The sequence below is a fragment of the Saccostrea cucullata genome, unplaced genomic scaffold, assembly GCF_032062105.1.
Source record: "Saccostrea cucullata isolate Sc308-1 unplaced genomic scaffold, CSIRO_AGI_Scuc_v1 ctg14313, whole genome shotgun sequence".
Classification (NCBI taxonomy): domain Eukaryota; kingdom Metazoa; phylum Mollusca; class Bivalvia; order Ostreida; family Ostreidae; genus Saccostrea; species Saccostrea cuccullata.
This window is the reverse complement of record NW_026924568.1, coordinates 7,385-24,050: the sequence shown is the minus strand read 5'-3', so window position 1 is coordinate 24,050 and position 16,666 is coordinate 7,385. Positions and strand designations below refer to the sequence as shown.

The window sequence follows — 16,666 nt, the reverse complement described above, 5'->3', positions numbered from 1 at the left end:
CGTTTTACAAAAAATTAAAGTATGCATATTGTTTAGAACATTATTCTGACCATCTTTTGTTCAAAATTCAGGGTTCTCCATCATTTGAGATTTTACTGTGTTGCAGAGTTTACGCGAAGCACCAATATTTCGCGGTATTTTCGCGAACAAATTCGTGACTGAATTAAAATTCATTATAATTACAAAAGATTATAAGCACACACTTATTCAAATATCGCCAATTCGTTACACAAATGGTATGGCCGTACGTACTGATAAACTGAAAAAAAAAAACGTTCGGAAAAGCAGAGGAAATTCTGACTGATATTCAAACTACTTAACATTTTTGTGAAAGTAGATTTGCCGCGTTTATTTATCAGGTTTCTTGATCAAGTTACTGCATTACAAAAAGGAACCTCAGAACAGTAAACATGCTGAATTCCAAAATTTTCGGCAATTTATTTACATCAATAAAATGAATTCGGAACAATGTCATGTTTGACTTACAATGCTTACATAATTCTAGAGCCGTGGTTATACAGGAAAGACATATTTAAATATTTTTCATAAGTAATACAATGTATTTTACTGCAGCTACCAATTAACCTGTACATTGAGTTGTGAAAACAATTTATATGTCATTGTTCCGTCGTGTGTCAAGTCCGGCGAGGGTCTAAGAGATAATTGATTGACTACTCAAGGTGAAGCCCTGGTAATTAAGTGTTATAACTTTTTGAATTGAAAAACGGTAGAATTGTTTGATTAAAGTTTCAGTTAGACAAAATTTGTGTGTTTATATATTCTGATTATCACAACTTTTACTGTGTCGGCAGAATTTTTACTGTGTCGCATGCATGAAATTTTAATCGTTACTGTGTCGGAGAAAATTATACTGTGCTTATCGAAATAGTCACCCTTTTCGATATATATATAGCGTCAAAGATTTGACATTCTGGCCCCTTGTGACCCCTAATTACGCAACATATGATCAAATTGTATCATATTGTGTTGCAAATCGTTTTACTTTTGCTTCAATAATGTTTAACAGATTATTGAGTATAAGAGAGTTATAGATAAAAGACTTTCGGCCCCTATGAGCCCCTATTTTGAAGGGTCAGTCCCATTTTCTTGATATCAAATGAAAGGTCTTATGATTTTGAAGATTTTTTATCCAACACTTATTCAGAGATTTCTATTCGTTGTGGAAAAAATATTTAGGGGCCACTCCTCGTAGTCCCTAATTTGGCCGTTTTACAAAATTTCAAAGTATGCATATTGTTTAGAACATTATTCTAACCATCTTTTGTTCAATATTGCTTATCAAAAAAATTCCCCCTTTTTGAGATATAAAGCTTCATAGATTTGACATTCTGGCCCCTTGTGATCCCAAATTACGGAACATATAATCAAAATTGTATCATATATTGTTGCAAATCGTTAAGATAAATACTTTTGCTTCAGTAATGTTTATCTTAATATTGATCATTAGAGAGTTATAGATAAAAGACTTTTGGCCCCTCTGAGCCCCTAATTTGAGGGGCCAGTCCCTTTATCTTCATATCAAATGAAAGGTTTTGTAATTTTGAAGATTTTTTGTTCGACACTTATTCAGAGATTTCTATTCGTTGTGGAGATATGCTAAAAATATGAAATGTTTTACGAATATTCAAAGTATGCATATTGTTAAGAACATTATTTTGGCCATCTTTTGTTCAATATTGCTTATCAAAATATTCCCTCTTTTCGAGATATAGAGCGTTAAAGATTTGACATTCTTGCTCCTTGTGACCCCTAATTACGTAACATATGACCAAAATTGTATAACATACTGTTGCAAACCGTTAAGATAAATACTTTTGCTTCAGTAATGTATAGCAATATATTGATCCTTAGAGAGTTATAGAAAATATTTTTGCTAACCATCTTTTGTATCAAATAAAGGTTTTATGCTTATCATAAATAATTTCTCAGGAAATTTATACTTTTTGAAGAAAATTTAGTTTAATAAATTACCAAAACCACCGATAAATTTAAACTGTTATTTATTATTGCATACAGATAAAAGCAAAGATTTATTAATAGCAAAATTTTCCTTATAAAAAAGCTCCCCGGAGTTTGGCTAAAAAATTTCTATTGCGTTGTGAAGTGCCCCTAAAATTACCACACATAAAACCTTACCCTTTATCTTGAATTTTATACATATGAAAATTGCATAATATACTGTTGCAAATCTTTAAAATAAATACTTTTAAAATTCAAGAATGTATACAAAATACTGAATATAAATGACTCCTTAGAAAGTTATCCATATGATTTTAACACAATATTTCCGATAAAAACCTATTTTACTCTTTGTACATGCCCCTTAGCCAATTTCTCTTTACACGAAATGATCAATTTCCAAGTTACTCGATGTACACATATGACGTCATCGGTGATCGAATTCAATCATAATGACTGTTACAGCATAACAAAGTAAAAACACTTTATTTTTGTTAATGTTTACACGTTTCTTATCATTTTCTAGAGTTAGAGTACATCGCTAAATACCAAAATTACGAAAACCTGATTTCTAAAATTGACGTCATCTTGCCTACTATGACGTCATAATGCAGCACTGATTTAGCCGAGGTAGAATATTTTGTATGCTTCCTTATTCCCCATGCTTGATTCTGAAGATTTTTTGTTAGACACTTATTCAGAGATTTCTATTCGTTGTGGAGATATGATAAATTGAAAAAATTAGGGGCCTACAAGTCCCTAATGGGACTGTTTTACAGATATTATAAGAATGCATATTGTTATGAACATTATTCCTGCCATCTTTTGTTCAATATTGCTTATCAAAATTTTCCCCCTTTTCGAAATATAAAGCGTCAAATATTTGATATTTTGGCCCCTTGTAACCCCTAATTACGCAAGATATACTTAAAAGTTTATAATATATTTTTTACAAATGGTCTAAAATTAAATATTATCGAAAAATTGAGCAGAAAAAATGTTAAATTTTTTTGGTCAAACGGGGGAACGAACCCAGGTCGCCCGCGTGACAATCCAACATGCTAACCGTTTGCCCATTCGGATCGCCGCTTCGCGTTTTCAAATGCAAATATTTCGAGATTGGCTTTTTCGATTTTCAAACAAATTACATATTTTGCTTCAAAAAAGGGGTCTCTATTTAATTCTCAAACAAAAATATTAAAAAAGAAAAGTTGAAAAATTGCGTTTTATAAATTCGCTTCCAGTATCGACCGGAAGTACTGACGACGCATGAAAAGGCAATTGTGCAACGCTCTAGATCATAAACTATCATCTCCAATTAATTTGCACTTCATATCTAAAGCAGTTTTTGCTAAGTGATCAAGACAAAATTGCATTTTAAAAACAGAAAATTGTCCATATCTCACGACCGGAAGTGATGCCGTCAACGAAAAAAAAAAATTCCAGTAAGGTTCAGATCAATACCTATTTGATGTGTAAAACTGAACTAGTTATCCGAACTTCCCGTCATCATGACTGAGTGGAAAAAACCTCGCACTGCTTTTCAAATTATATTTTGATTTTTTCTTGTTACACAGACACTGCAGATCTGTAGCTCGCCGATAAAAAACACAGACTGTAAAGTGCCACCCATTGATAAAACTGTTTATTTATTGCGCATAAAAAGTGTGCTGTTTCGAGATTTACTTCTTCTAGGGATGTCAACGAATGGTCGACTATTCCACTGTCAGTCGAATGGACCGACGATCGAATAATGAAACAAGATTCGAATATTAAATAAATGCAAGAAAACGGGGTTGATAATGAAATTTTTATCCCAAAATTAAAAAGGAGTCCTTCCTCAAACTACATGTCACAGTATATAAATAAATTTCCACATTGTACATATGGAAAACACAGAATTACATACCGCGATACATGTAATCATTTCTCAATATCTGACATTTTTTTTTGCTTTTATATATGTACATAGTAAATTATGCAACGCTATACTGGGCTATAAAAATCATTTAATTCAATCATTGACTTGTACTATTATATTTATAAATTATAGAAATTTCCAGTGCCTAGGAATGCACAATATTTGCATAGCCGAGAAGTTTTTAATTTCGATAAAATTAAAAACAATAATCTTACAAAAAAGACATTTGATATATAGCTTGGGCGAATATTAATTTAAAAAATATAATATTTAACATTTTCATCAGAGGTGTGGATCGTGTGTGTTTATAATTCCCCATTTCCAGTATACTTCAATTTCAAAGTTATTTCAATTTTTAATTTACTTGTATTTTGATTAATAAGCTTTCAAAAACACTGGTTTAAAAAATAATAAATGCTCCGAATATTCAACTATTATTCAAATACACATGTAATGCAATCGAATGTTAGACAAAGAAAAATAAATATTTTGACATGTCTAATTTCTCCGTATCTTTTAACTGTTATCTCAACATATTACAAACCGTGTGTTCCTAAACAAGGTAAGCTATTGACAAATTGATAAACAAGAATGTCAGTAGTCTCGTTTAAAGATATCATTTCGTAAGTTCCTTGGTCGTTAGTCCCACCTCTGATGTTTTGGAGGTCCGTGTTTGCTCTGCTCTTATTTTGTATGGTTAGTAATGGACTTTGAGACTGAATACTGTTCGTTATCACCATATCCTTTTCTACTAGCATATTACTAGTTTTGTATCAGGGTATTTTCTTAAATGTATCGAATTTCAACTTACGCTCCACTCATAGCCTGACTTATTCAATTTCACTTATTTTATAGATTTATTTAGGAGATATTTGAGGATTATCTTAAAGACAGACGTTTTTCCTTTAGGACGTGGTTTCAACCACAGAATCAAAGGAAGCATGCAAACAATACAATTTCATTTATTTTGTATACATTTTTCTCGGAATTCGTAAAGTTATGAAAAAATGCAAAGAGAAAAAAAACAATACTGGTGAATTTGATCTGTCTCATTGTAAAGCTCCATTTTTTTAGGTAAAATATACTCTTTAACACTTTCAAGATTGATTGATGTTATGCACATTGTTTTACTCAAGTTGTGTGTTCTTCTAACGAATTCTGGCGGTAACATTTATGAATGAAAGTTAAATTTCATTTAAAACAACTTCATAAACAATTGACCCTAGACCACACCCTTGACCTTAGTACATCGGCCAGCAAAAAGCGGAAATCGATTCAGCATTGAAAAATTTAGGGTGGAGGGACTTACATGTAAATGCTTTTGAAATGTTACATATAAATATCAGTAATTATCAGTGTTTGCTTTTCCTGAGCAGAAACTTTTGAGAGATTTTTTAAAAAGTATATTTCCCCTATATACCTTTGTAAAGATTTGATTCCCTATTGTACACGTAGTCCCTCCCTTCCTTAAACGGTTTTGATTTAAACTGACTTGATACATACCATTCAGTTCTTTGGAAAAAATTTTTCTTCTTTTTTTCTAGAAAAAAAAATCCATTCCTGCTCTGGTCTCACCCTACTCCCTCCCCTCCAAGGGGTCTTGATTTAAAGAGATTTAAATCTATACTTCCTAGGTACCTCCATATAAATGCATTTTATCAATCCTATAAATTTCTTTGTAAAACTTTGATCCTTCAGTATGACACAATCCTTACCCAGGGATCAACATTTAAATATACTAAAGTCTACACTTTCTGAGGATGCTTTCATGTCAATATGACTAATCATAATTTGTTCTTGTGAGGAATTTTTTCTGATTTGTAGAACTGTTCCATATTAATATGATAAATCATTGCTTTCTTCAGGAGAAGACATTTCAAGATTTCAAGATGTTTTTCCTATTTGTTGCATTATAAAACAGTATTTAAATATTAATTGTGGCCTCACCATAACCTTTACCCCGAGTTAGTAATTTGAACAAACTTTACTCGACACAATATGAATAGGATTTTCTATAATTTTAGCTCAATTGACCAATGGTTTAGAAGATTTTAAAATATAATAATATAATACAAAATATTATCTATTTCTGAATTATCGCCCCTTGAAGAAGGACGTGACAATTCTTGTGATGAAACTTATTTTAGTTTTTTTTTAATTCAGGATTCAGAAAAGCACACAAAATATAACTTGACTCATGAAATCTGGACAAATTATAAAATAAAAGTAAAATTAAGTAGATTCTTAGAGGTGCTTAGACGCGGAAAAACTTAATACTTTCTTATATTTTCCATATAATATCACGCCTTTTATGTTGATATAGCAGTTCACACGAGAATATGATAAATAACAAATTTCCCAGTTTATATTATTTAATCATTTCGGGACGCACTTGATTAACACATTCTTGTATTTTCACAAAATTAAACATGATCATTAGTTGTATACGTTTTGCTTAATTTTTGTTTGAGATTTATTTAAAATATATGTTTAAAGACCAAACTGTCTTCTGATTGGATATACAAAAAAACACTATGTGCATATAATATTCATCAGCAAACAAGATATGTTTTTGAAACAGTTAAAACCCCCTCTCCAATAATTTAAATTTCCAAAAGTTCAAGAGGCATATTTCTGTCAGTAATTGCTTTTTCTTACCTAATTGAAAACTTGGTCTAGATATCGTTTTGATTAATTTGTATACCGAATCTCATTTTATTATGTGCAAACTCTACAAGAAGAAAAACGGAAACAGCAAATAATCGGAAAGTCTAAGGGGTATAACTCTGTCAAAGATTCTACCCCAAAAAAATTGACATGGGTATTCTTATGATAAATCTTTGTTGCAAATTTCATTCAGTATATGCAACCTTTGCGACGAGAATGAACGGCAATTGCTAATAATTGGCAATTCTCTAAGTTCAAGAGAAATAATTCTGTCAAAGACTGTTTCCCAGTATCCAAACAAACATGACCTATATATTATCATAATAAATCTGTATACCAAATATCATGTCAGTAAAAGCGACGTCTGAAATAGAACGGAAACTGCTGGTGGACAGAGCGACCGACTTACCGATCGAAAGACTCTAACAAAGCATTCTGCCTTCCCTTCTTTCAAGGGGTCAGGAAAAATAAAGTAAAAAAGTTTTAAAATTGTATTTCCAAAGGGCACAAAAATAAAATTTTACTTTGTATTCTGGACAATGTTTTGACAAAAATGTATTTCCAATGCACAATACATTGTTAAAGTTAAATTTAATTACAGCATGAATATTTCTTATGGATACACAACAAAGTTTCTAATTTTCTTACATATCATGGTTAAAGTTTGTTTAGTGTAAGGGTGATTCAATCAAACACGTCTCAAAATTCGTAGTTGTAATAATATCCAGATAGAAGACGTTCATTTTAACTCTACCAGGCGAAATGCTATCACAAGACATAATTCCTGATATTATATAGAAAATCTTGACAAATTATTAAATCTGTGTCGAAAAACTTTCAAAAGGTTCCGTTAAATAATTAAGTCTGTATCCATACTCATTTATTAGGTTCCACAAAATACCAAACTTTATCAATTTTTAACACCTTTTGAAAAAAAATATCATACTGCTGGAACCCCTTGAGATTACCGATCTTTCCTCAGCAAATAATAATTTCTGATGTGTGATTGATAAATGACCTTTCGTTTTTCAGGTGCTATGTAACTTTTATATGTCTTTTTTGAAAAAAAAAACTTTAAATGATAATTGTCTAGTTTTCTTCTACTTCCAGTTTTTTTAAAACAATTTTTTGCTTATTCCTCCATAACATCTATGCCCATTTTTGGTGTTTCGGGGGTCCGGGTATGCTCTGCTCCTATTTTGTAGTGTTTTGTAGACTTTGAGATTGATTGATTGATTGTATTCTGTTTAACGTCCATCTCCAGAATATTTCACTGATAAGAGACGTAAGCATTGCCGGTGAGGGGATGAAAATTTAGGCCTATGCTTTTCCGGTTCATACGGTTTCATCCAAAGGACCGCCCCATTTAGTCGCCTTTAACGACAAGAAAGGGGGTGCTGGGGACATATTCTAACCCGGATTTCCAAGGGGCACTTTGAGATTGAATACTTTTATTTATCACATCACGTAATTTTATTTAATACGTTATTTAGTCCGAGGTTACCGAAGGGTTTGTTGAATTAGAAATGAAGACAAAATACACATTTATGGTGAACAAAAATATGTCATAAAAAGAATCTCCCATGGTTTGTGGTTTGATATGATTTTTATCAAACTCGTTGTGTGTTTTCAATCCCCTCGCCAATGCTCGGGGACACAACTCGTTGGATAAAAATCATATCAAACCACAAACCATGGGAGATCCTATATTTCTGCCATGTTTACCCCTTTATCCCGTGGATATTACCCATTAGGTAGTTTTTTCATGTCCCACACTTAATAACAAGTATGTCGTCACAATGGTTTTTGTGTTAGCGTGATGAAGTAAAATAAAGTTGAGTACTAAGTAAAATAGTGTATACATGTAACATCGGTTGTGAAGCATCATACATGGGATAAAAAGAATCTCCCATGATTTGAATTTGGTTATGATTTTCATCCAACTCGTTGTGTGTTTTTATCCCCTTGTTAAAGCTTTGGGATAAAAAAAAAATCATTACTCGTTGGATAAAAATCATATCCAAATACAAATTATGGGAGATCCTATATATAGTTTAAATCAGACTTCTTAGATCTGTGGCACTTTCAGATTGAATACTTTTATATATTTTAAATCAGACTTCTTAGTTCTCTAGTCCATGCTTATAAGGGTTGTGCAATTCGGTAATTGAATAAAATATTTGGAGATAATGAACAGTATTCGAGCTTAAAAGTCCATTAAAAGTTTTTTTTTTGTTTTTTTTTTATTGGCTCTTACATTTTACAAATTAAGATAAAATACATACATGTAACATTGCAGTGAGAATATATAATCAATATTTCAAATAGGCATATAGACTTTAGATTATCTAAAAAATAATTGAAAATGGTTTGGGCTCTAACTTGTAAAAAGAAAAAAAAAATTAACATATAGATCAGTTTTCCAGTTTATCCAATAATTCTTGCCATTCAGTGTAAAAATCTTCTTATTTTCCCTTCGTACAATAAAGAAATTTTTTAACATTTAATTTTTCCTTTAAAATCTTTCGAAAAACCATAACGTTCAAGTTACATTTACAATTATCTTGTGCATTTCTAACAGTATAAACATAGTATTTTGCTAGCAGTAAACAATAATTCAGAACTGTATTATAAGTATTTGTATAAATTCCAAATATAAAACATTTTGACATTAAATATCTTGGATTAAACATAAATTCAAACTATTCCACCAATTCACAAATTTATTCCAAAATTCTTTAGTACTTTCACAAAGATAAAACCTATGTTCTATTGTGTCAATTTCCTTACATGTTTTGCATGATGGTGATTCACTTATACCCATATTATATAATAATTTTCCATGTGCTATAAATCTATGAATTAATTTATAATTAAAAGATTGCAAATAAGTTTCATTATTACATAAAAAAGAAATGGAAAACATATTCTTCATGTCGGATTCTGTTATGTTAATATCAAATATATTTTCCCATTTTTTAATACAAGTTGGTTGCTCAATCAATTGTTCTGTTATGGTCCAGTAATAATTTTTACATTGTATTTTTGAAATTGGGCATTTCTTATCATCTATAGAAAGTGTTAATGTATTTCTATTGAAATCAGGTTTTTGCTTTTCCCTTAAAAATTTTCGCCATTCATATGGTATTGCCATTCTAATAGACATGTAGTCCAAAAAGGATATGTTTATACCATAAAGCAGGACTATTTCTTCATGACTTAAAAAATCTCTATTTTCACCAATAATGTCATTTACAAAAAGTATTCCACATTTATACCATTTTTTCCAGAAGATGGGCGTTTTGTTGATCTTGATTTTATCATTAAACCATAAAATTTCCTTAAATATTTTAGGTTCTACACAAACATTATTATAGGTTCTAAATTCCTTCCAACAATTTAAAATGTCTCTATAAAATGGTGGTATATATATGTGTAAAAAATCTATATAGCATCTTGATTGAAGTAATGTATGTAAATTAATATCTTCAAAATAAGCTTGAAAAATCATGAACCATTTTGGGTGGTGATTATCAGAACAATACATTCTTTTAATCCAATTTAGTCTAAGTGACTTAATATGATTTTCAAAGTTTGGAACTTTAAGTCCACCCTTATTTATTTTTTGACATGCTACAGTTAATTTAACCTTTGGTTTGTCACTATTCCATATAAAAGTTGATATCATTTTATTTACTTCCTTTATAATCTCATTAGAAATTGGTAACACAGTAGCTTGATAAATAATTTTAGGAATTGCTAGTGTTTTTGTTATTAAAATCCTTCCTATCAGAGTTAAATTCCTCATTTTCCAGAGGTTTAGAGTTGCTTTAATTTCATCTAATTTGGAATTGAAATTTTTTACTAAACAGTCATGTTCCCCATGTACACTAAACCAAATTCCAAGTGTAAAGAATAAACCACTTGACCATTTTACAGGTAAGCTGCCTGGTGGATAATTCCTACAGCTACCAATCCAAATGGCCTCTGTTTTATTAAGATTAATCTTTAAGCCAGAGCAATATTTAAAGTTTTGAATGATTCTCATCACTTCAAAGCCTGATTTTTCATCACTTAAGAAACAAGTAGTGTCATCTGCTAGCTGACTGATTTTGAATTCTGTTTCACCAATTCTTATACCGTGAATGTTTTTATTTGATCTAATTGCAATAGCCAATAATTCAACGCATAAGATAAATAAATAGGGTGATAAAGGACATCCTTGTCTAACACCTCGAGTTATCTTGAAAAAGGAGGAGGAATATCCATTATTAATTAAGCAACTTGTTATATCTGAATATAAAATGTGTACCCATTGTCGTAACCCTTTGCCAAATCCAAAAGTTTCTAAAACTTTATCTAAATATAACCATTCAACTGTATCAAAAGCTTTTTCAAAATCTACTAACAAAATAAGTCCAGGGATATTTTTTATACTTGTGTGATTAATAAGATCTGCAATAGTTCTTATATTTTCTCCTATGTATCTATTTTCAATGTAACCTGTTTGATCAGCATCAACTATGTTAGGCAGTAGTTTTTTAATTCTACTTGCGAGAACTTTAGCTAATATTTTATAATCAAAATTCAGTAATGATATTGGTCTCCAATTCTTTAATAAAGTTCTATCTTTATCTTTTTTTGGCACGAGAGTAATTATTCCCTTTCTTTGATCTGGAGAGAGAGATAATTGTTGATAGCTTTCATTTAGACTGTTTATTACCAGATCTACTATTTCAGGCCAAAAGTACTTATAGAATTCAAACTGAAGTCCATCACTTCCTGGAGATTTATTTGGTTTAAATTCTTTTAAGACATTTTCACATTCATCTTTACTTATTGAACCTTCGCATGTTAGAGAATCTTCTTTAGTAAGTTTTGGAATATTTTTACCATTCACAAAGTGACTGATGTGTTTTTGATAATTATCTTTTTCCAAGTTAGTCGAATAAAGATTTTCAAAGAAACTTTCCTCTTCCTTGAGAGTTTCATTTTTATCGCAAATAATTTTATCATTAACTACTAACTTATCTATACATTTATTTTTGTAATTTCTTTTTTCTAAAGACAAGAAATATTTTGTAGATTTTTCTCCCTCTTCACACCATTTTGCTTGAGATCTCAATATTATTCCTCTAGTTTTTATGTCTGTTAATACATTTAATTTTTCTTTGATTTCATTTAATAAAACAATATTTTCTTCAGATGGATTTGCCGATAGTATTTCATTTTGTTTATCTAATTCTTTTGATAATGTTTCTTCTTCCTGCCTATTTTTCCTTGCTTTTAATTTTGAATATTTAACAATAAACCCTCTTAGTTCACATTTAATTGTGTCCCATTTTAATTGATGGTTATTTAAATCTATATATTTCTCTTTTAAACAATTGATAAGTTCTTTTGTTTTCAGCACAAACTCTTCATCTCCTAATAATGATGTATTAAATTTCCAAAACCCAGGGCCTCTATTATGATGGGCTTCACCTTTAAGTGTTAAAGATATGACACTATGATCTGTTTTTATAGCAGGTTTTATGTTTGACTTTGCGTGTGGAGCAAGAAAACTTGGAATTATAAAAAAATCTATTCTTGATAGAACTAAAGGATTTTTACATGAATATGTGTAATAATTTTTATCTGGGTTTTGTTCTCTCCATATATCTGATAAATTAAGATCTTCTAAAGCAGCTAAAATATTATCTCTATAGTTAGATTTCCCTTCAGTTGTACCACCTTTTTTATCTAGTGATGGATTTAAAGTAATGTTAAAATCCCCTCCAATGACAAGATTTTCAAAGCTATGTGGTTCTATGAAAGTCAATAATGAATTGAAAAAATCCACCTGGCAATTCGGCTTATCCTTTGTTGGAGCATAAATATTAGTTAAAATAAAGTTGGTTTCTTCTATCAGTAAATTGATTTGTATAATTCTACCTTCATTATCTTGTACTTTTCCTTTAATAATATAATCTATATTATGAGGAAAAAGAATAGCTACTCCCCTACAATTGGATTCACCATGACTGAATTCAATATCAGACCCCCAGTCCTTTATCCACTGATTTTCATTGTCTGAGACTGAATGCGTTTCTTGTAAAAATATGAAACTATTTTTAAAAGAATTTTTTTAACCATGTAAAGATACCAAGTCTCTTCATTTTTGAACCGAGCCCTCTAACATTAAGTGAAATACACGATAACTCAAACGACATCAAAATTGAAAGATTCTACATGGATATTACCAACTGCGATGCTACAATTGTGTGTCAAACTAGAACAATGTGCTACAGAGCCAAATATAACAGGAAAAGAAACATGGAAAAGAAAATGAAAATATTTACAAACAGTAACAAAAAACATACCTTTAAAGGAGTTAGAAGACCGAAAAAAAGCACATGTCTTCCATTCATAGTCTAAGTCGGAAGTTTACTTCCATGTCATAAAAGACAAAGTCCGTATCAAATGGCTAAACAATATCCGGAAAAATGATTCCGGTTAGTTTACGAAAGAAGCTCATTTAAATACATCTGAAAACGCTTAATTAATACAAGATATATACATTGTTAGGGAACAAAAAATATGAATAATTCAGTGTAGCATTATCATCATTACCTAACAAGAACTGCTCTATGAAAAAAAGCGATTTAAACATAAAGCCCGGGGGGGGGGGGGTTAATCTTATATATACACATACATGTGAAAGGGAGGGGAAAATCCCTCACAAAAACACAGATTATAAAGCTCAACTCTATAAAAAGAGAGTTGAAAGTTCTGAACAGTCAATAATTAAATAACATTTTTATTTTACATGTTCGCAGTGATATTGAGTTTTTTTTTTTTAAAGCAATTCAATGTTAACTGCATATATGTTTATTAGAGAATAGGGAGATTATACACATCGTATTCACACTCACTGACTGGTGTGTCTGAGAACTACGTCAGCCAGCAGATTTTCCAAGATTTCAAATCGTCGACCGCCGATGTGCTTTGCTTGAAATCGCGAGATGACAACTGTCATGTTTTTGATTTGTAAGTTCTGCATCATTTTTACTAGTCGGCGTCCAGCGCCAAACTCGCCATCATCGTTATATCCCTCGTGAATCTGTCCGTTTGAATCTTGAAATCTGTATACGAGAATGTTGTGGTCAGCTTTGGCATGAGATTTATCACATAATGTTTTCTTGTACATGTCGCGCACGTGGTTGTAGCATTCCGTTGTTCCCCCAATCCCCCGGAAGATGTTTCCCCCTTCGTTAGTCTCCAGCTCAGTCACTTTGATCTTCTTCAGTGCTTCTCTTTCTGATTGATCCATTCCAAGGATTTGTTCTGCTTTTGGTTTTTGTACTTTATCTCTATGTACACTTCCATTCGGAAATACGAGTTTTTCTCCGATAATGCGTGTCTTGACGTTAGCTTTCCAGTATTTACTGTTCAGCTCTAATAGTTTCTTTCTGTTTTCTGATATTTCGATTGGAGTTTGTGGTGTAATGAAGAAGGTTGAATTTTGTTGCTCGGAAGAATTCTGGTCCGTTCCCTCTGCTTGTTCTGCTTGTTCTGCACGTTGACTTTTGATATCCCTCTGAGCCTGTAACACTAAGTCCTTATCCGTAAATTTGTTGAGTCTCCCCGTGATGGTTCTTGCCTTTCCTTGTATTTTTGGACCGTTTCTGTGAATATTTGCAAAAGATGTTTGTACTTTAAAATGCCTCTTGATAAGTTCTGGGATTTTGACGAAAAGATCCTCGTCATCTTCTTCAGGGAGATTATGAATCAAAATATTTTGTTTCATAGATCTCGATTTGAGATCGATTATATCATTTTGATTTTTAATTACTGTTCTCTCTAGATTGATCACGATGCATTTTAGCATGTTGACATCTTCTTTTAGGGACCTGTTCTCTTGTCTCAGTTGCTGAAGTTCATCGTCTCCATCTGCTTGTTGCTGTGCGATTTGTTTGATTCTGTGATCGAACCCATCTTGTTCCCACAAGTCCTTCTTGATCTCGCTTATTTCCTCGGTAAGATTTCTGATTGTCCTGAGTGAATCCGTTATTTCCCCGAGGCTAGCTTGAAGACTAGGTAGTGAATGCACAGCGCTGACCAACTCAGGTGTGAATGGGTTACCTGTAATGCTAGGTACCGAGAAAGTATGTCCCTCTAGCAGTGATTTCTGCTCAGTGCGACTCCTGTTTCTATTCATGTTTGTACGGATATCAAAATATCAAAGTTTTGCAAATTTTAAGCTTCGAAAAAACAGAATTCAACAATCTTCACTACTTACTCCATGAAATACACACTTTACGTTCACATTAAATACACATATTGGAAGATATATAACTTTTTTTCGGTCCAAAGCGGGAGCTCAGAAAACCATGACCGGCCTTAGCTCTGTCACGTGACGTGTAACAAGGCCATCCGTGGCACTTTCAGATTGAATACTTTTATATATTTTAAATCAGACTTCTTAGTTCTCTAGTCCATGCTTATAAGGGTTGTGCAATTCGGTAATTGAATAAAATATTTGGAGATAATGAACAGTATTCGAGCTTAAAAGTCCATTAAAAGTTACAAAATTATATCAGAGCAAACACTGACCTCCAAAACATCAGGAGTGAGATCAGGTGACATGGAATAATAAGCATTCCCTGCCAACCGGCCACACCCGGCATCTGCTCGGCTTCGCCTCGGTCAATATGAATATTTTTCTGGTGAATAACAAACCTTATTCAACACCAAAAGAGTCCATAACTGTAAAATATCGGACTGAAGGCTTCAGCAAGTATTTTCTTCTTCTCATAAAAAAAAATATATTTCCTGGAAATTATTTTTATCTACGAATTTTAGGACGCGTTTGATTTAAATCATATTCTTGCACTTTCACAATTTTTAACTTGATCCTTAATTGTATTTATTTTATGTATAAGTTTTGTTTAAGGTATATTATTAAAGATCAAACAGTGTACTGATTGGATATACAACTAACAATCTGTGCAAACAAAAATCTTTATCAAACAATTTGTGAAACAGTTAAGACCCCCTCCCCAGCAATAAGTCTATAAGGCGTCTGTAAGTATAAGTATCTGTCAGTAATTGCTTGAAAAAAATTAACCGGACGAAATCCGTCGACAATACACTGTATAAATAATGGTCTAGCAATCAGAATGAAAAATTTCAGTCATTTCATTTAATGAGATTATATTATCTGATACATAAACACATAATGTAAACTGTGTAAAGTATGTCATTAAAAATATATTAACATGTACTTTATCAAATGCAACCAAAACTTGCATGTTTCATAATAATTTGTGCAAGATTGTTGTATGATTTAAAATTCAATTGTAACTCGTGCTATAAATTTAGACGTGTAATTTTTATGTTAACTGAATAAAAACGATTTTGCACAACAGGTAAAGTTTTATCATTCCTTCCTCATTCCCTTTTTAACAAAAGAAACAGCAATACATTATCACAAATTACAAACAATAAACAAAGCATAATATAAAACAAACCATTATAAAATAAATCAAACAAAGAAAATTAATACACATAATTTGAATTTCAAAACAAGAATGATTTATCGACAAATATAAAACATGTAATTTTCTTCATCAACAAATTGATATACAGGGGTTAAAAGACACATGTCCGTCAAGATGTGAACATAATAGGGAATACTTGAAACTTATTCCCCGTGAACATATAATCTTTATACAATAACCGATAATTGTTGCAAACGAATTCTGATTAATCCAGAAAATATGACTTTTCGTTGTTAACATTACAGTTCGAACTCAAGTGTTGCCCGTATAGGGTTAAGATAAATAAAGCCCTTAATTAGTTACATTCAAAAAAATTATTATTCCCCATCTCACAGAAAAAATCAATTTAAATATTGCAGAAATACCAAGTAATTTCATAAATTTATATCAATAACAGGCTTCATGCCCCCTTCCTGCCCGTAATGAAAAGAGGTTTATGTATCCGCAAAACTTTGCTATCTTAAAACAATACTTTTCATAAGTCACACCTTTAAATAGTAGTAGTACAATAAAAAAGAAAAAGTCCAATGACATTAAAGTATAAGTAAGCTTAATA

The 16,666-nt window shown here is 31.2% G+C and overlaps 1 protein-coding gene across 1 annotated transcript; it reads right to left on the bottom strand.

Moving 5' to 3' along the window:
- Positions 1-13,478: 13,478 nt before the first annotated feature.
- On the bottom strand, positions 13,479-14,768 carry LOC134266723 (myosin-J heavy chain-like). The gene has a single exon (XM_062748942.1). It carries the CDS (start codon positions 14,766-14,768, stop codon positions 13,479-13,481), a length of 1,290 nt encoding a protein of 429 aa, XP_062604926.1.
- Between the last annotated feature and the right edge of the window lie 1,898 nt (positions 14,769-16,666).

Excerpts from the sequence above, each read along its gene's own strand:
- LOC134266723 (XM_062748942.1), bottom strand. The coding sequence starts at position 14,768 with ATGAATAGAAACAGGAGTCGCACTGAGCAGAAATCACTGCTAGAGGGA.